The sequence below is a fragment of the Euprymna scolopes genome, chromosome 44 (genome assembly GCF_053919585.1).
Source record: "Euprymna scolopes isolate OS-2025 chromosome 44, ASM5391958v1, whole genome shotgun sequence".
Classification (NCBI taxonomy): domain Eukaryota; kingdom Metazoa; phylum Mollusca; class Cephalopoda; order Sepiida; family Sepiolidae; genus Euprymna; species Euprymna scolopes.
Window position 1 is genome coordinate 45,265,147 of NC_136525.1, and position 20,071 is coordinate 45,285,217.

General features: G+C 35.5%; 1 protein-coding gene across 7 annotated transcripts in view; it reads left to right on the forward strand.

The window, feature by feature from the left end:
- The window catches only part of LOC145268829 (ras-specific guanine nucleotide-releasing factor RalGPS1-like), a 333,592-nt gene that overhangs the window by 111,375 nt on the left and 202,146 nt on the right, over nucleotides 1-20,071 (forward strand). For 2 of the 7 annotated variants that reach the window (XM_080124482.1, XM_080124483.1), the window contains exon 1: nucleotides 10,719-10,942. The exons of the other annotated variants lie outside the window; for them this stretch is intronic. In XM_080124482.1, coding sequence (XP_079980608.1) covers nucleotides 10,937-10,942 — 6 coding nt within the window. In that variant the 5' untranslated portion in view covers nucleotides 10,719-10,936. Of the gene's footprint in view, nucleotides 1-10,718; nucleotides 10,943-20,071 lie in introns of those variants that run through there. 7 annotated transcript variants of the gene reach the window in all.

Genomic DNA, 20,071 nt, shown 5'->3' on the forward strand with positions numbered 1-20,071 from the left:
CTATTTCATTTTTTTTTAATTTTCAGACAGTTTTACCAGCTAAAAACTCAACAAGTTTCGCATGGGTTCGAATACCCTATATATTAAGTTTCATGCCTGTGGACTAAAAACTGACAGGAGTTTGGTAGGGAAAATGTTTTAAACAAATATATACACACACATAAATATATATAGAAAGAGGTTTGTGTTTACTATAACCTTTTTACACAAATATTACGCAAGAATGTAGAATATCTGCATGAATATAATTACACGTAATAGTTAACTGAAGATGATCATCCCATGACAAAACCGAAAAAAACTAATCTATATCTGTGAAAGTGTCTGTCTGTGTACATTTCCCTACACAATAACTGTCAATTTTCAGTCTACAGACTCGAAATTTTTATATACAGGGTGCTGAGATTTGGGAAAATCTTTGTAATCATTTATCGGCCAGAAATTTGGCTGTTAAGGGATCAACGTTCAACGATTTGACCTTTGAGAACTCTACCAAACTCCTCCGACAATTTTGGGTCTAAATACTTGAAATTTTAGATATAGGTTCCTTGGACATTGATCTAACTTAATAACTTGATTTGAGCCCAAAACAAATGTTAAGGGGTCATAATAGGGGTCAAAGTTAAAAAAAAATTGACTGCTTTTTTTTTTTTTTTTGCTCAACATACACCTCCACGGGCAACGCCGGGCTGAAATGCTAGCATATTATAAAGTTGTGATTTCAAGACTAAAAAATGTATCCATATGACTTGGGTGCATCAGTTTGAACCGAAACTTATGAAGTATTCTTGATAAAATTATTTAAAAAAAAAAAAAAATAGATGACTTGAGTGCCATCAGCTATAATCGAAACTGAAACCGAAACCTTCTGAAGAATTCTTAGTGATAATATTTATTAGGAGAAATGGAAGGTCATAACAATTAAACGGATTTTTGGAAGAAAGATGTAAGCGTGACGCACAAAATAAATAACACACACGCTATCCTATTAATACAGGGTGTCCCAATAAAATGTATACACTCTTAAAATTATCTCAACTTGCTACATGAATACGCTACGCCGAGTTCCCAAGAGATGATTAGGAATAAAGAATGGCACTTCCAGCAAGATGGAGCACTTCCCCATTATCATCATGACGTAAGAGCATATCTTGATAGTCACCTGCGAAACAGATAGTTAGGACGAAGAGGAAGTATCGAGTACTGTCCACGTTCACCGAATTTGAGCCCCAGATTCACACCACAAAATGAGCTACAATGAGTTGAAAACAACCATTGAAAGAAGATGTGTCAATATACCAATTGAACTCATTAAAAACGTTTTCGATCCAATCAGTGAGCATTGTCAGATGTTCATGGACTACAATGGTAAAAAATTTGAACACTTTCGATAATTAGCTGGTTTCTATATTTGTTCACAGTATTTTGATGTATGAAACTTTTGTTTCTTATAATAAACTAGCAGTACCCGCTAACCGGCATTGCTTGGTGGAAGCGTGCCCTTCCCCTGAAAAAAGTTAAAGTACGGTTGTTGTTGCTGCCTAACCCTCAACCTCCTCATGCTATGAATGGCTTTCGGAATAGACACCCCAACTCCTCATGGTAAGAACGGCTATCCTAATGTCAAGAACGGGTGGAGAGAGAATTGATCAACCACCAGCCATAATAAAAAAAATAAATAAGTAATAGCAGTGAGGGGGGGGGGAGATGTGACGCAGTGGGCATACCGTGTGGAGAGAGGGGATGGGAAACAAAACAAAACAAAAAACCCATTTAGTTGATGAAGTTGTGTTAATATTGACTGGTTAATTACAGGCCTCCGTTCTTTGAAATAGTTGGTCTCAAAGTTTTATTAAGAAGCAGAAATTTTATTGAAGAACTAAAACATGTAATCTTATCCTAATGGAATGAAACAAAACTTATTCCATGTATTTATATTTGATTAGCCTAGATACCCGGCGTTGCCCAGGTGTTTGGATGTGTGTGTTGAGCATAACACACACACAAAAAAAAAAGTGATGGTAGGCAGGCAGGCTCAAACCTGTACCGCAAAGGAGGAAAAGAACGTGACCCCCCCCCAAAAAAACATGACGTCTTTGCTGTTGCGTCTATTGCCAAACCGGAAGTGATGTAGGTTTAAATTAAGGCTAGACAATCGAAAAGAGGGGATGACTTTTGAAAATATCGGCGAAAAAAGCGACCCCTCCTTGTAGAAAAGTACCCAGTTGAGGGTGAAGGAATTAATGTTTTTGGTAAATTTTTCCATATTTGGCGTCCGAAGGGTCGGCTTCAAAATGATACCGATCTCATGAAAATCCGTCGCCATTGTCGAAAGTTTTTGCGAAACATACATAACAGACAGGTGAGATTTATATTATAGATGTTGGGTTTATAGTCATTTAAAGAGTGTATATATTTGATTGGGGCACCCTATTTGTACGTGGAGAAAGAAAAGACAGACCGTGGATCTGAGGTTCTTTTTCTTTCTTTTTTTTTTTTTTTTTCAATTTTCACCCCAAACAAGTGTTTCTGCCATTTCTCGATTGTGTTGGTTTTCTGCGTTTCTCTGAATTGAACCAAACACTTTCGGATTTTTCTGCATTTACTGGGACTTTCCTCTTCCTGTAAATAGAACCACTCCCTGAAATAGGATTTAATTTTTAGAGACAAAAAAAAAAAAACCCGGTTACCAAATAAATAAATAAAATAAAAAAAAAAAGTCATCAGTTTCCTCTATCAAATTTGGCGGGGGAGGAGGGTAGAGAGGGAGAAGATAAATATTTTTCAAGTTTTAAAACAAAATGCCATTTTCCTATATCGAGATCAAAGAAAAAAAACCAAAAAAACAAAGCAAAAACAAGCGTTTATTGTTAGACATGCTAACTTGTGTCATTTTTTGACCTTAAAATTCCGCCATTTGCAATAATTTCGCCAATAATAACTGAAATTTCGTTTTAACTTCAGTTCTATTTTTAAATTTTCATGGTCAATACACTCCTACACAAGACCCCCCCCCCCGAACAAAAAGGTTATATTTTTAGTAACTATGAAATTGCAGATTTTAAAGATAACATGACAATAACTGTTATTACAGAATAGAATGATGAAGTTGTCGCCCTAGAGAAAACATCTATTTAATGTAGCCGCCTTCAGCCTCAATCGCCGTCTTGATATAAGTCTGGAACTGGGAGCATGCCTTTTTTACAAGCGCCAGCAGGATCTCGGCAAATACTCGCCAGATGGTGGCGATCAAGCTGGTTTTGATGTTGTGGGAGGTCATGTTGGTGATGTTTTTGCCATATGACCAAACAAAGTAGTCCAACAGGTTCAGGTCAGGGGAGCGAGAGAAGGGTACAAAGTCATAGCACTCCTTCTGAAGCTAAGCCTGGTCTCTTTGGGTTTGGGGGCCTGCTGCCACCCCCAGGGTCTGCCACCTGATTGCAGCAGGGGATCACAACACGCTTCAGCACATCCCGGTACACTTTGATGTTGACTTTCAAGCCAACTTCGAAGATGTGAGGTGGCTTGATGTGGCCCTCACTTGAAACCACACCAAAGACCATAATCATGACTGGAAACTTTGTTGAGCTGTGCCCTCAAGCATTGAACTGTCTGGATTTGCATTTTGAGGGTGCTGGCAATGGTCCTGTGATCAGAACTTGATCGGTATAGAGCATGAGTTGTACAGCAATGCATCTCCGATCTCGCTTGTTGAATATTGTGTCACTTTCAGAAGAAGGCTCCTAATGCTCTTGGGATTTGTATACAACTGGCTGACTAGTAGATAGTCTGCAATGAAACAGAAATGGAATCATGTTCTCTTTTCTATGGCAACAATTTTATCATTCTACCCTGTACTGTGGGGATAATTAATGTGAAGCGGAAAAATTTTTTATTAGAATCGGTATCAGAATTGGAAATTAGTATCTATTTTCTGATGCCAAAAACGATTCCATTTAATTTTTTTTTTTTTTTCTAATTTTTTTTTTTTTTTTTTTTTTTAAACTTAATTTTTCATTGCTGGTACTTCTGATAAAATATGTGACCCCACGCGGGCCCCACTGACAGGCCACCGACCCCAAATGTTGTGAGTGCCGTGGGATTCTCGTTCATCTTATCTTCTTATGGCTGTATCATCGCTCCAGCTGCGTCTCCTACTGTTTGGGGTCCTGGATATGACCTTAAACTATATGTAGTGGTGAGGCCCCTGCTTACGGGCTTTGGAGAGTGTGGAGCCACCCTTTAATTACCATTGCTCACAGGTCCACTCTGACCCGGAGTGGTAGTACCGGTTAGGGTCCCAACTATGGGTTAAATAGAAACATACTTGAAAACATATTCTAAAAAAATTTTCTTCAAAATCTTTGGATTTAGCATTAAATAACCCGGAAAGGGTTGATATGCTGTAAAACAAAAATAACCAACCAACCAACCTACTGTTTGGACTATTGATTAAAAAATAATATTGAACGACTTGAAGAAATGAATTTAATTTGGATATGCGCAGAAAGAAATATGTTGAAGATGAAATGAACATTTTTTTTCATTGCAACTTGCCGACACATTTCTGTAAGCGTTATTCATCCATCCAAACAAAGATTTTATGCACTTTAAACCATCCTTGGTGTATGATTACTATTTCCTGTTATTTTAGTATTATGTGAGCAGTATTTTAAGAGTTTATCGGTTAAATATTTACACACAGACAGGCGTGCCCGCTCGGACATCTACTGTTTTATTTATATAAACTTGTGGGATCTGTGAAAATTCCACAGGGGGCTCATTCATATCTAATATATTGATGTTGGCATTCTGTAGATGTTCAGCGTAAATAAAGACACTCTGATATTATTGTAGCTCTTTTGTTAACACTATAAAAGTATTTATCTAAGCTAGCAGGGATGCCCGGTAAAGCCTGGTTGTAAAGTATGCTTAAATATGATATTTTAATTCTTATCGATTTTTATATATTATATAAAGTTGCGATTACAAAAATAAAAAAAAAATATATCCATATGACTTGGGTGCATCAGCTTGAATCGAAACTGAAACCGAAACTTATGTAGAATTCTTGGTAAAATTATTTATTACAAGAAATGGAAGTCCATAACAATTAAACGACAGCCACTCGGATGTAAACGTGAGACAAAATAAATAACACACGCTATCCTATTAATATATAGATGATATCCTATTAATATATAGGTAAGTGGAATACTTGCCAACTCGAAAGGCCGAGAATGTCAAGGTAGGTATTTTTAAAAAAAAAAAAAAAAAAAAAAAAAAAATCCGGGCGAGTCCAGGATGCGAAATAGGGAGCACAGGTGATAAGAATCATACTAAAAGATGCTTCATGGATTCTCTGTGAGCAGAATTAGAATATCTGAATTTTGATAGCAAGAATTTGTTAGATTTCTGAGTTTTTGAGATGAGGGGCCTGGACTAATGTTCTCATCTTGAGTGGTATTTACACACCGTTTCGGTCGATGTAACCTTCTACCTTCTTCAAGTGTATAAGTCGCCTATATACCTAAAGAAGGTCGGAGGTTACACCGATCGAAGCGTTGTGCAAATAACTCAAGATGAGAACAGTAGTCCTAATAATAATACAAAAGTTTGTGTTGTTAATTTTAAAAAATTGGATCCATCCAAAGATTCTCTTGTTGGCATTGGTTTCTAGTCGGAATTTTCTCTAGAATCGGGGATTACGGGAGGGATCACGCGAAAGTTGCCAAGATCCAAAGTGAAAGTGATTTTTTTTTGTGTGTGTGGAACGAACTGGATTCGGACTTGGAACACCAAGGTTGTCAGTCCATGTGTTTAACCAACCACCACCACCATCATCCACCAAAAGTAGTCCTTCTTAGATATTTGCTAATTGGAAAGTGTTTGTGGATGACGGAGGGGGTATTGCATCAAGGGATTGTCAGATTTTTGGTTTTGGCAAGAGAAGCTCACTTAGAAATATTTAGTTTAATTTTTCCCTGACTTTTGTGATTTCTTTTTTTTTTTTTTTTTTTTTACTTTTTTAATACCAATTGCAGTTTTCTTCTGAGGAGGGGAGGGGGGGCATGAGTGTCTAATGAGAAACCCACGTGAGAAGTTGTTTTTGTAGATTCTCAGTTTGACTTTTCAAGGCTATTTCCTTTCTTCCCTTTTCTTTTTACGCTATCCCCTCTCTTTCTCTTCTCACTTTCCCTCCGTGTTCCCATCGCTCTCTTCATATATCTCGTTTCTCCCCCTCTTCATATACCGTTCCTGTCACTTTCTTTATATACCGTCTCTCTTTATATACCGTCTCTCTCTCTCTCTCTCTTTATATACCGTCTCTCTCTCTTTCTTTATATACCGTCTCTCTCTCTTTATATACCGTCTCTCTCTTTCTTTATATACCGTCTCTCTCTCTTTCTTTATATACCGTCTCTCTCTCTTTCTTTATATACCGTCTCTCTCTTTCTTTATATACCGTCTCTCTCTCTTTCTTTATATACCGTCTCTCTCTCTCTTTCTTTATATACCGTCTCTCTCTCTCTTTCTTTATATACCGTCTCTCTCTCTCTTTCTTTATATACCGTCTCTCTCTGTCTCTTTGTTTATATACCGTCTCTCTCTCTCTTTGTTTATATACCGTCTCTCTCTTTCTTTATATACCGTTTCTCTCTCTCTTTCTTTATATACCGTTTCTCTCTCTCTTTCTTTATATACCGTATCTCTCTCTTTCTTTATATACCGTCTCTCTCTCTCTCTTTCTTTATATACCGTCTCTCTCTCTCTTTCTTTATATACCGCCTCTCTCTCTCTTTCTTTATATACCGCCTCTCTCTCTTTCTTTATATACCGCCTCTCTCTCTTTCTTTATATACCGCCTCTCTCTCTCTTTCTTTATATACCGCCTCTCTCTCTCTTTCTTTATATACCGCCTCTCTCTCTCTCTTTCTTTATATACCGCCTCTCTCTCTCTCTTTCTTTATATACCGTCTCTCTCTTTCTTTATATACCGTCTCTCTCTTTCTTTATATACCGTCTCTCTCTTTCTTTATATACCGTCTCTCTCTCTTTATATACCGTCTCTCTCTCTCTCTTTATATACCGTCTCTCTCTCTCTTTATATACCGTCTCTCTCTCTCTTTATATACCGTCTCTCTCTCTCTCTCTTTATATACCGTCTCTCTCTCTCTCTTTATATACCGTCTCTCTCTCTCTCTTTATATACCGTCTCTCTCTCTTTCTTTATATACCGTCTCTCTCTCTCTTTCTTTATATACCGTCTCTCTCTCTCTTTCTTTATATACCGTCTCTCTCTCTCTTTCTTTATATACCGTCTCTCTCTCTCTTTCTTTATATACCGTTTCTCTCTCTCTTTCTTTATATACCGTTTCTCTCTCTCTTTCTTTATATACCGTCTCTCTTTCTTTATATACCGTCTCTCTTTCTTTATATACCGTCTCTCTTTCTTTATATACCGTCTCTCTTTCTTTATATACCGTCTCTCTCTCTTTCTTTATATACCGTCTCTCTCTCTTTCTTTATATACCGTCTCTCTCTCTTTCTTTATATACCGTCTCTCTCTCTTTCTTTATATACCGTCTCTCTCTCTTTCTTTATATACCGTCTCTCTCTCTTTCTTTATATACCGTCTCTCTCTCTTTCTTTATATACCGTCTCTCTCTCTTTCTTTATATACCGTCTCTCTCTCTTTCTTTATATACCGTCTCTCTCTCTTTCTTTATATACCGTCTCTCTCTTTCTTTATATACCGTCTCTCTCTTTCTTTTTATACCGTCTCTCTCTCTTTCTTTATATACCGTCTCTCTTTCTTTCTTTACATACCGTCTCTCTTTCTTTACATACCGTCTCTCTGTCTCTTTCTTTATATACCGTCTCTCTGTCTCTTTCTTTATATGCCGTCTCTCTGTCTCTTTCTTTATATACCGTCTCTCTCTCTCTTTCTTTATATACCGTCTCTCTCTCTCTCTTTCTTTATATACCGTCTCTCTCTTTCTTTATATACCGTCTCTCTCTCTTTCTTTATATACCGTCTCTCTCTCTTTCTTTATATACCGTCTCTCTCTCTTTCTTTATATACCGTCTCTCTCTCTCTTTCTTTATATACCGTCTCTCTCTCTCTTTCTTTATATACCGTCTCTCTCTCTCTTTCTTTATATACCGTCTCTCTGTCTCTTTCTTTATATACCGTCTCTCTGTCTCTTTCTTTATATACCGTCTCTCTCTTTCTTTATATACCGTCTCTCTCTCTTTCTTTATATACCGCCTGCGCCTCTCTCTCTCTTTCTTTATATACCGCCTGCCTCTCTCTCTTTCTTTATATACCGCCTCTCTCTCTCTTTCTTTATATACCGCCTCTCTCTCTTTCTTTATATACCGCCTCTCTCTCTTTCTTTATATACCGCCTCTCTCTCTCTTTCTTTATATACCGCCTCTCTCTCTCTTTCTTTATATACCGCCTCTCTCTCTCTCTTTCTTTATATACCGCCTCTCTCTCTCTCTTTCTTTATATACCGTCTCTCTCTTTCTTTATATACCGTCTCTCTCTTTCTTTATATACCGTCTCTCTCTCTTTATATACCGTCTCTCTCTCTCTCTTTATATACCGTCTCTCTCTCTCTTTATATACCGTCTCTCTCTCTCTTTATATACCGTCTCTCTCTCTCTCTTTATATACCGTCTCTCTCTCTCTCTTTATATACCGTCTCTCTCTCTCTCTTTATATACCGTCTCTCTCTCTTTCTTTATATACCGTCTCTCTCTCTCTTTCTTTATATACCGTTTCTCTCTCTCTTTCTTTATATACCGTTTCTCTCTCTCTTTCTTTATATACCGTTTCTCTCTCTCTTTCTTTATATACCGTCTCTCTTTCTTTATATACCGTCTCTCTCTTTCTTTATATACCGTCTCTCTCTCTTTCTTTATATACCGTCTCTCTCTCTTTCTTTATATACCGTCTCTCTCTCTTTCTTTATATACCGTCTCTCTCTCTTTCTTTATATACCGTCTCTCTCTCTTTCTTTATATACCGTCTCTCTCTCTTTCTTTATATACCGTCTCTCTCTCTTTCTTTATATACCGTCTCTCTCTTTCTTTATATACCGTCTCTCTCTCTTTCTTTATATACCGTCTCTCTCTTTCTTTATATACCGTCTCTCTCTTTCTTTATATACCGTCTCTCTCTTTCTTTATATACCGTCTCTCTCTTTCTTTATATACCGTCTCTCTCTTTCTTTATATACCGTCTCTCTCTTTCTTTATATACCGTCTCTCTCTCTTTCTTTATATACCGTCTCTCTCTCTTTCTTTATATACCGTCTCTCTCTCTTTCTTTTTATACCGTCTCTCTCTCTTTCTTTATATACCGTCTCTCTTTCTTTCTTTACATACCGTCTCTCTTTCTTTACATACCGTCTCTCTGTCTCTTTCTTTATATACCGTCTCTCTGTCTCTTTCTTTATATGCCGTCTCTCTGTCTCTTTCTTTATATACCGTCTCTCTCTCTCTTTCTTTATATACCGTCTCTCTCTTTCTTTATATACCGTCTCTCTCTCTTTCTTTATATACCGTCTCTCTCTCTCTTTCTTTATATACCGTCTCTCTCTCTCTTTCTTTATATACCGTCTCTCTCTCTCTTTCTTTATATACCGTCTCTCTGTCTCTTTCTTTATATACCGTCTCTCTGTCTCTTTCTTTATATACCGTCTCTCTGTCTCTTTCTTTATATACCGTCTCTCTCTTTCTTTATATACCGTCTCTCTCTCTTTCTTTATATACCGCCTGCGCCTCTCTCTCTCTTTCTTTATATACCGCCTGCCTCTCTCTCTTTCTTTATATACCGCCTGCCTCTCTCTCTTTCTTTATATACCGCCTCTCTCTCTCTTTCTTTATATACCGCCTCTCTCTCTTTCTTTATATACCGCCTCTCTCTCTCTTTCTTTATATACCGCCTCTCTCTCTCTTTCTTTATATACCGCCTCTCTCTCTCTCTTTCTTTATATACCGCCTCTCTCTCTCTCTTTCTTTATATACCGCCTCTCTCTCTCTCTTTCTTTATATACCGCCTCTCTCTCTCTCTCTCTCTCTCTCTCTCTCTCTGTTTATATACAGTCTCCCTTCATCGTCTGTACATTTTCCAGATCCATAAGTATCTAGAACAATAAACAATATGGAACTTTCAATCTATCGTTGTTTTCTCCTAAAATCAAACTTCATTCAGCCGTGGATTCCAAGATTTGATCCCACCGCCCTGATTCCCTTTCCTTGCAAACCATTTTTTTTTTTTTTTTGCTTTCGAACCAACAAGTGCTGACAACAGAAACGATAAACACGCCAACGCCACTCCCCCTCACTCATACAACCTCTTCCTAACTCTCCACGCACCCTTCCGTGCCCCCTCCCTCTCTTCTGCTTTCTTCTCTCCCTCTTTTTCCAATCCTCCTCCTACTATTACTTCTCCCCTCCCCCCTCTCACGTAACCATTTCTGTAAACTTTTTGAAAACAAAAAACAACAAAAAGCGAAATCTTCATTCGTGGATTATTTTGCCGACACGAAAAGAAGTTAAAACCCGAAATCTCGCGAACACACAAAACAAAATTAAATTTAAAAAAATTTAAAAATAAATCCAATTTTTTTATTTTAATTTTTTTTTTTTTTAATTCAGAAAAGGAAAAAAAAAATTTTATTTTAACTTTTTTTTCCAAAAGATTTGTTCGAAGTGCGTGGAAGTTACGAACACCAACACGGACTCTTCGGGATTTTACAATTACACATTTTTGTTTTTCGTATCATTTTTGGGGAATTTTTACACAAAAAAAGAAAATACACAATTTTTATTCCGGTTGGATGTTACATCATTAATTCATCAAAGACTTTGATTTTGACCCTTTTTTTTTTTTTTTTTTTTTTAACGAAACCAAAAGACAAAAATGCTGGTGAGTTTTTTTTTTTTTTTTTTTTTTTTTTTTTTTGATAAATTTTTACGATGTGCCCCAGCGTATGATAAACATCCCAACCTCCCCATGTTAAGAACAGCTTTCGAAATAAACACCCTCAACCTCGAAAGCTGTTCTTAACATGGGGATGATGGATTGATGGGGTGTTTATTCCGAAACCCATTCTTAACATGGGTGGTTGTTGAGGTGTTTATACTACGCTGAGGCAAGTCGTAAAAAAATACCCTTTTTTTTTGGTATTATTATACAAACACCGTGACAGCGTTAGGGTTAGGGTTAGGTTTAGGGTTAGGGTTAGGGGTAATTCGCTGTCACGGTGTTTGTATAGTTTTACCTTTTTTTTAACACCATCTTGAACTTTTCAGCTTGAAAATGGTTGTCATTAAAACAAAATTATCAGTTTTTATTTAAAAATCAACCTAGTTGAAATAAAAACACAAACAAAGACCACTAAAAAATCTGCATAATGCACATACCAGTCATGGAATGACAGTAAAATGCCATATTCCAAAAATTATGTGAATTGTAGTATTAAAAAACAAACACAAAAAAACAAAAAATAAACGTAAATCAAGTAGTATTTTGGTACTTATGTATTTTTTGTACCGCGCTGTAATAATAACAACGGTATTTCGAAAGCCATTCTTAACATGTGGAGAGGAGAGTGTTTTGTAACTATTCTGTGCTGCTGCTGCTTCAACCTAACAATTTGATAAAAAGATATGAAACTTGAATTTAATCTGCAAAAAAAAAATATTTAAAAATAGCATGGTACCAAAAATACATATGTACCAGTATTTTTTGCTCACTAAGAAAAGCATGACAATTTCGGAATATTAACTGGTTGTTCGAAGGGAAGTAACTCTGTTTTACTAAAGTAGTTAAAAAAAATCTTTTTTTTTTTTTATTCATACAATTCTTAGCGAAATAGTTAAAATGAGTTAAATGTCCAAATTGCCAAAATCATTTGACGATTTGGTAATTTCACGTGAAAATACTATTTGAAAAAATATGGTCAAATGTGCACTTGTTGGTTGTCCAATCTCCAAAAAATTCCGAAAGCCGTTCTTAACATGGGTAGGTTGAGGAAGGTGTTTATTCCGAAAACCTTAACATGGAGAGGTTGGGGGGATGTTTGTTCCGAAAGCCGTTCTTAACATGGGGGAGGTTAGAGTGTGTTTATTCTGAAAACCGTTCTTAACATGGGGAGGTTGGGGATGTTTATTCTGAAAGGCATTTTCTTATTTTCACCTCCCCCCTCCGTGCTGTGATAAACTTTTTAAAGGAACATCTTCGGGCGATTCCCCAGTGTACTTTCACCAAAAAATAGCACGGTAACATAAGTGCGGGTTTGTTTTACTGTACACATAGATTCGAAAAAGTTGTCAAAAACACAAATATAGAACAAATAAATGTTACCAAAGGCAAGATACGTTACTTTTCTACCTAACTGGATATGTTTTTAGTGTTTATATTTAATGTAACATGTTTATTCAATTCGAAAAACATACAGTGTTTACCGATGTAGTGGAAAATTCAAAATGGCGGCCGACTCTCTCTCTCTCTCTCTCTCTCTCGCGAAGACGGTAAGTTTGGGAAAAGGAGTTATAAATAAAAAACCAGTCAAAATACTGTTAAAAAAACCCGCCGAATATATATTAGCCTATTTCCCGGTAACATATATTGAGCGAGTTTCTAACAGTATGTTTTTCAAGCTGAATAAACATGTTACATTAAATATGAACACTAAAACATATCCAGTTGGGTAGAAAAGTAACTTATCTTGCCTTTGATAACATTTATTTGTTCTGCATTTGTTTTGTGACAACTTTTTCGAATCTGGGTGTACAGTAATACAAACCCCATAAGTGTATAAGCACCAGATTTTTCTGTATATTTTTTTAATGTTTTTGAGTCGAATTCTAATTAAAAATTGAAATTAATTCCGAGTTTTATCAGAAACCTGGTCAAAAACAAATAATTAGGTTAAGGTTATCTTACGATAATGTTTGGTCATTAAAATATTAATTGGACTAAATTTATAAGCAGTCTTTTTCGTTTTAAAAAAGCCCTCCCTATAATAAGATTGGCTTCCTAAATAATCAAATTCGTAAATGCCGAATTACAGGAGAGTTACTATCTCATATACAAAAATAATAAAATGACGAAAAAGTAAATAAATGGGGGATATATGGTAAAATCCATTGAAAGCGGTCGGTCGGTGGTTCTATGAGAAAATAAAGCTGTGTACGCATTATAAATGTTTCTTTTCTGTGTCTTATGTTATACATTAGTACATTAAAGGTCATTTCGAGTTAAAAGTTTATTTACTGCACTCATCTGGACTAGAGAAAATCATGATTTAAATGTGTATGTCTCGTCTAAATAACTAACGATAATTCTCTGATATGGCTGACCAGACGGGTGATCAAAAAGTCAGCCGCGTACCGGAAAACGAAATGAGACCTCATTATATATATATATATATATATATATATATATATATATATATATATATATATATATATATATATATATATATATATATATATATATAATTATAAACTAGTATCTAAAAAATGAATATAATAATAATAAAAAGATCGACAGCTTTTAAAAATGGAGAATAAAACAATGGGAAAGAATAAATAGATTCTCTGCACGTGGTGGTGGTTGATTCTACAGAAACCAGTAATAAACATGACACTCGAACTCTACACAAACTTGGGTTAAAGTTAAAGAAAATTAACAATACTTGTGCAATTTACGAATGTTATTATTTAGAAAGCCAATCTTATTAAAGGGAGGGTTAAAAAATATTTTGAACTTTATAATTGATTAGAACTTTAATATAAACATTTCGGGTTTGTATTACTGTAATACTGTACGTACACATAGATTCGAAAAAGTTGTCAAAAAACAAATATATAACAAATAAATATTATCAAAGGCAAGATAAGTTACTTTTCTACCAAACTGGATATATTTTTCGTGTTTTTATCCAATGTAATATGTTTATTCAGCTCGAAAAACATGCAGTGTTTACCGATGTATTGGAAAATTCAAAATGGCGCCCGAGCCCGACACTTTCTTTAACACGGTAAGTTTGAGAAAAGGTGTTATAAATAATAAACTAGACAAAATACTATTAAAAAAACACCGAATATATGTCAAGTTATGTCACGGTAACAACATATATTGAGCGAATTTCTAACAGTATTTTGTCTAGTTTATTATTTATAACATCTTTTCCTGAACTTTCCGTGTTAAAGAGAGAGTCGGGCGCCATTTTGAATTTTCCACGGTAACACTGCATGCTTTTCGAGCTGAATGAACATGTTACATTGAATAAAAACATGAAAAATATATCCAGTTTGGTAGAAAAGTAACTTATCTTGCCTTTGATAACATTTATTTGTTATATATTTGTTTTTTGACAACTTTTTCGAATCTATGTATACAGTGATACAAACCGGTTTTATGTTTTTTTTTTATTCAATTGTAAGGTTAAAGTACAGAATAGGTACAAAACACACTCCCCACCCATGTTAAGAATGGATTTTTAAATAATAACGTTATTATTTCAGCACGGATCACTCTCTGCATGAGTACCTTTCTTATTCAGTTTACCGCTTTATCTGAGTCAAATAAAGTCAGTTTTTATTTGTAAACTTTTTTGATTCTACGTACCTAAAACGAAAAATTACCTATATATATATATATATATATATATATATATATATATATATATATATATATATATATATATATATATACTAGCATTTCAGCCCGGCGTTGGAGGTGTATGTTGAGCAAAAAAAAAAACAAAGGAGTAGGAGGCAAGCAGGCTCGAACCCGTACCGCGCAGGAGGAAAAGGTGGTTGAGGGGGGAGCTGTCTTTGCTGTTGCGTTCATCACCAAACCGGAAGTGAGGAATGTTTGAATTAAAGCTAGTCAATCGAAAAGAGGGGATGACTTTCGAAAATATCGGCGAAAAAAAAGGGGCCCCCCCTCCCTGTAGAAAAGTGCCAAGTTGAGGGAGAAGAAATGAATGTTTTTATCCAATTTTTCGACACACGTTACGTAGCCAATTAGAGAAAGCATAACATTAAGGAACATCACGATAGTTAGCCAATACAGAATTTTGTAAAATGTGAGAGTATGACATGTTTCTTCACACAGTTCCGAGGCAGCACGTTTAGGACTGCAGAACATAGTGCGAAAAGAGATCGCCTATACATCTCTGAGCAAACACCGGTGCGTGCGGTGCGGCTGCGGCGGTGTGATTATGCAGAGGGTCTAATGTGAAAGTATATCTTAGCAAAGGCAAAATGTTACTCTTCTACCTATCTGGATTGGCCCTGTCGGTGGGGCATTAGAATACGCCGACTTCCCCCCCCCCCCTGCAGAGAGTAAAAGTCCCTCAATGGGGGTCCTGGATATGACCTTAAACTATATCCAGTGGTGTGTGGTGAGGCCCCAGCTTGTGGGCTTTGGGGAGTGTGGAGCCACCCTTTAATTACCATTGCTCCCAGGTCCACTCTGACCCGGAGTGGTAGTACCAACTATGGGTTAAATAGAAACCGACGTGAAAACAACAAATATATTCTATTAAAAAAATTTTCTTCAAAATCTTTGGATTCGGCATTAAATTACCCGAAAAGGGTTGATATGCCGTAAAACAAAAACAACGTTGTAGTGTGTGTGTGTGTGTGTGTGTGTGTGTGTGTGTGTGTGTGTGTGTGTGCTTCAACTTATTTTAAAGCGTTTTCCAGTTCCAAAGAATTTGTGTTCACTGTTTATTTAGAACGGAAAATGGTACTTACGCAAAGAGGGTACCGTACTATTTTTATTATTTTTTTAATAGTATTTTCAAGTTAAATTCAAGTTGTACTCTATCTTTTGTTCATTAAATTAAAGTGGAAATACAGAAAAGTTATAAACACACCCACTTTCCATGTTAAGAATGGGCTTCTAAATAAGAGCGTTATTATTTCAGCACGGTACCTTCTCTGCATAAGTACCCGGAAAAGAATCATGACTGCTCTAAGTTCTGAAAAAAAAAAAAAAAATTAAACAACATTTTGGTAGAACCCACTCAATGTCACAGTGACATTTATTGGGTGAATTCCTTCTAGAGTTTTAATTTATTTTTGAGCGAGTATCAAGACTAAAGATGACCGTCCTATGCCAGCCATAGTTGTTCTGACTTAGCTTAAACGCTTAAAAATAAGGTAAAACTCGCAAAAAAAGTGTAGTATCTGTTCTTCAGATGCTGTTGCTGTTTTACTTCAGTTTCTTGTTTTCCCTCAGTGGAGGAGAAATTCTTCACGACTGAGACAATTTTTATTTTTGTTCCATTTCTCCACGTTAAAAACGACCCTGCTGTCCAACTCTGCCCTCCTCGTGGGGAGGCATTATAAATAGAAACATTAATTTGCTATAAATATTTTTTGTTTCATTTTTCTGTCCATACTACAAACTGCCCCAAGTTATTTAACCAAATTCTTATAGAACTAGAAACTAAGGGTTTGTATTACTGTACACATAGATTCGAAAAAGTTGTCAAAAAGCAAATATATAACAAATAAATGTTATCAAAGGCAAGATAAGTTACTTTTCTACCTAACTGGATATACTTTTCGTGTTTTATTCAATGTAACATGTTTATTCAGCTCGAAAAACATAGTGTTTACCGATGTATGTATTGTAAAATTCAAGATGGCGCCTCCTCACTCCCTCTTTAACACGGTAAGTTTGGGAAAAGGTGTTATGAATAAAAAAACTAAGTTATGTCACGGTAACATATATTGAGCGGGGTTTTAACAGTATTTTATCCAGTTTTTTTTTTATTTATAACACCTTTTCCCAAACTTACCGTGTTAAGAGTCAGACGGCATCTTGAATTTTCCAATACATCGGTAAACACTGTATCGTTTTCGAGCTGAATAAACATGTTACATTGAATAAAAACGCGAAAAATATATCCAGTTTGGTAGAAAAGTAACTTATCTTAACTTTGATAACATTTATTTGTTATATATTTGTTGTTTTGACAACTTTTTCGAATCTATGTGTACAGTAATACAAACCCGAAACTAACAGCGACAGCTATCTGAAAACCGAAAAGTTCAATATTATATATACAGATTCGAGTTTGAGAAGGCATTCAAGTTCCGTTCATATTTGTTTAGTGTTTTCCAGTTCCAAAACAGACAAACGAATTGTTTTTCAGAATAACAATATTTTAAAACTAGTAAACATTAATCAGAAGTGACTTTTCCAGGGCATTCGTCGTCAAGCCCAAATATCAGCTGACGTAAACAAGCACGGACGGAACTTGATGAATGTCGGGGATTTAAATAAACGAACAAACACATTTAATTTCAAGAAAATAAAATGTTGGAATAAACGTTAAACTCTGCGTTTAGTAAAACTGAGATAATATCGCGCGTTCGCTTCTCGTCTAGATGTGACTTTATTAAATTTGCAGATGAACGACCTCTCCAGTCTCCACTACCCACCCTTTATTAAATTAAACGAAATTCTATCTTTTTAGGCGATTACGCGTGAACACTGAAAAACTTGATAGAAAGAAAAAAAAAAACGATTTTAGAATTTAACTAGTGGAGATTAGTTTCAGATATGAATAATATTATTATTATTTTGTGTAAAATTTGCGGAGAATGTGCTGTTTTGCGGTTCTTGTAAAAATGGAACGGGAATTTAAATTTCGTTCCGTTTTAAATTCTGTACATTTTTACATTGCGTCCAACTCATCGTTCATATTCGACATGTCAATTTCTATAGGTTTTCAGATATACTGACAAGGTTGTGGGTGTCTATTCCGAAGGCCGTTCTTAACATGGGAGGTTGGAGTGTTTATTCGTTGTCAGCATACCCGAAAACCTCTAGATGTCGACATTGCCAATGTGAACGATGAGTTGGATTTATGTCAAAGAAATACTAAAAAGTTATACCAAATTGACTTTTTTCGTTTAAATTAAAAATGAAATTATTTCGTTTTTTTTTTTCTTTTTTTAATATATATATAAAAAGTACGATTGTGGAATGTTATTCTTTCGATTACTTTCGTTGGAGATTTTACTGTTTACATCGGAGGAGGAGGCGGCCCCAACACGACCCCACCTCCTCTCCCCAATGTAAACAGAAAACAGTAAAATCTCTTAAAAATGTAATGTTAAATGGTATTCTAATCGGTAAATGTCGGCGCCTTACTTCTGAAAAAAAAAACAAAAAAAAACGGTTAATTAAACTGCAGGAGCACCTGTTAAGCCACATAAGTTCTACAATTTAATCCCCCCCCCCAAAAAAAAAAGAACGAACAACATAAAAATGTTTGGTGCTTATACGGGATGACCCATAAATAACTTTACATTTTAAAAAATTCAATAACTTTTTTTTCTATTAATATATTTTAATTTCTCTTTTCAGAATTATAAAATAGAATCTTTGGAAATTGTTTTTGTATCGATAAGTTTACAACAGAACAACGAGTGAGGATAATTGAATTTCACTTTGAAAATGGTCAATTGTTGCAATGCAAAGATCTTATATGCGCCGTTTCAATGTTGAATATCCTCTTAAAAGATATGCTATTGAATTTATTCAACCTCAGTAAACATAGCAGGATATTGGTGGTAAACAAAATGGAGCAACTGCACATACAGCTAGAGCAACAATGCAGTTGTTAACTGTGATGTTTCAGGATCGAAAAATCTCTTGAAATTTCGATTTTGAATGGCCTCCACGTTCATCTAATTTGACAGAACTAGACTTTTGGCTTTTGGGATATCTTAAAGACAAAGTGTATGCAAATAAGCCTCGAAGCATCCAAGAACTTAAGGCAAGCATACGCAGGAAATTCTTTCCCTACAACTTCCGATGTTAAGAATTGTCATAAAGAATAGCTTAGAAAGAGCTCGAATTTGCAAAGCTGAGAATGGAGGCTACTTAAGAGACATTATCTTTTGTAATTAAGTCAGAACAAATTTGCACAATATAAACTGTGTAATAAAAAAAGAATTGATTAAATACAGTGATTTAAGAAAAAGTTATTTGATTTTCAAACTGAAGTGACTTATGGGCCATCCTATATTTTTGTAAACCGCTCGTGAAAATTTTGTTTTCGATAAATTAAAAACTACGTAAGACCCCCCCCCCTCCAAAAGTGCTATAATATATTTTTTTGTTTGTTTTAGACAACTTTTTCTTCTAATTTTAAATTGTCCGCCAATGAAAAAAAAAAAAAATTTCGAAAATTCTGTTCTAAAAAAAAAAAAAATGTCTTTCCGACATTACCCGACACACTCACACTTAGAGTGCTTTTCTTTTTCCTATAATTTTAAATTGTCCGCAGAAGATTCGTACGCCATGTGAGAAGGCAGTTTGCTACGTGAAGGCGCATTTAACAGCCGTTGTTTATACTACCACGCGCGCACACGTGTAGCGTAAACAGAAGCTGTTAAATGGCAGAAAATAGTCCCACGGTTCAGGGGTTAATACCATGCAAACGGTAAATTTGCGACAGGCTTGATTATCAGATTTGTTGTCAGCGATCTCGAATATCCTTAAAAAACTAAATTAGAGTGGTCGGTGTTCTGTTGTAGCGTAGCGCAATCTGTACTGAAAAACAACTTTCTACGCGTTAAAAATATACAGATCGGTAGAAATTAGAAAAAAAATTGACGTCAGTGGCAATGTCTTGTTTTAAGTTGAAAAAAAAAATACAAAAAAGCAACTTGGGATTTTAAATCATTTGCAGAATAAGAAAATGTAAGGTTATATTCCCAAAACGTTCGATTTCTTAGTTTTTCAATATATATATATATATATATATATTTACATGGGGCGGGGGTCACCACTTATCAAGGCCCGGAGGCAACTCAGGGATAAGGGTTATTGCGTGTACAGTAATCAATGAGATAGTATTGTAGTAATCATTATTATTGGAGATTTGATAGTGTCTTACTTAAGGGGGCGGTTTGTCAGGAATTTGTTTATGTTGGACTTGAAGACATCCAAGTTGTAGTCAGGAGGGAAACAGGCGAACGGAACAGAGTTCCACAATCGTGCACTTCTGAGAAA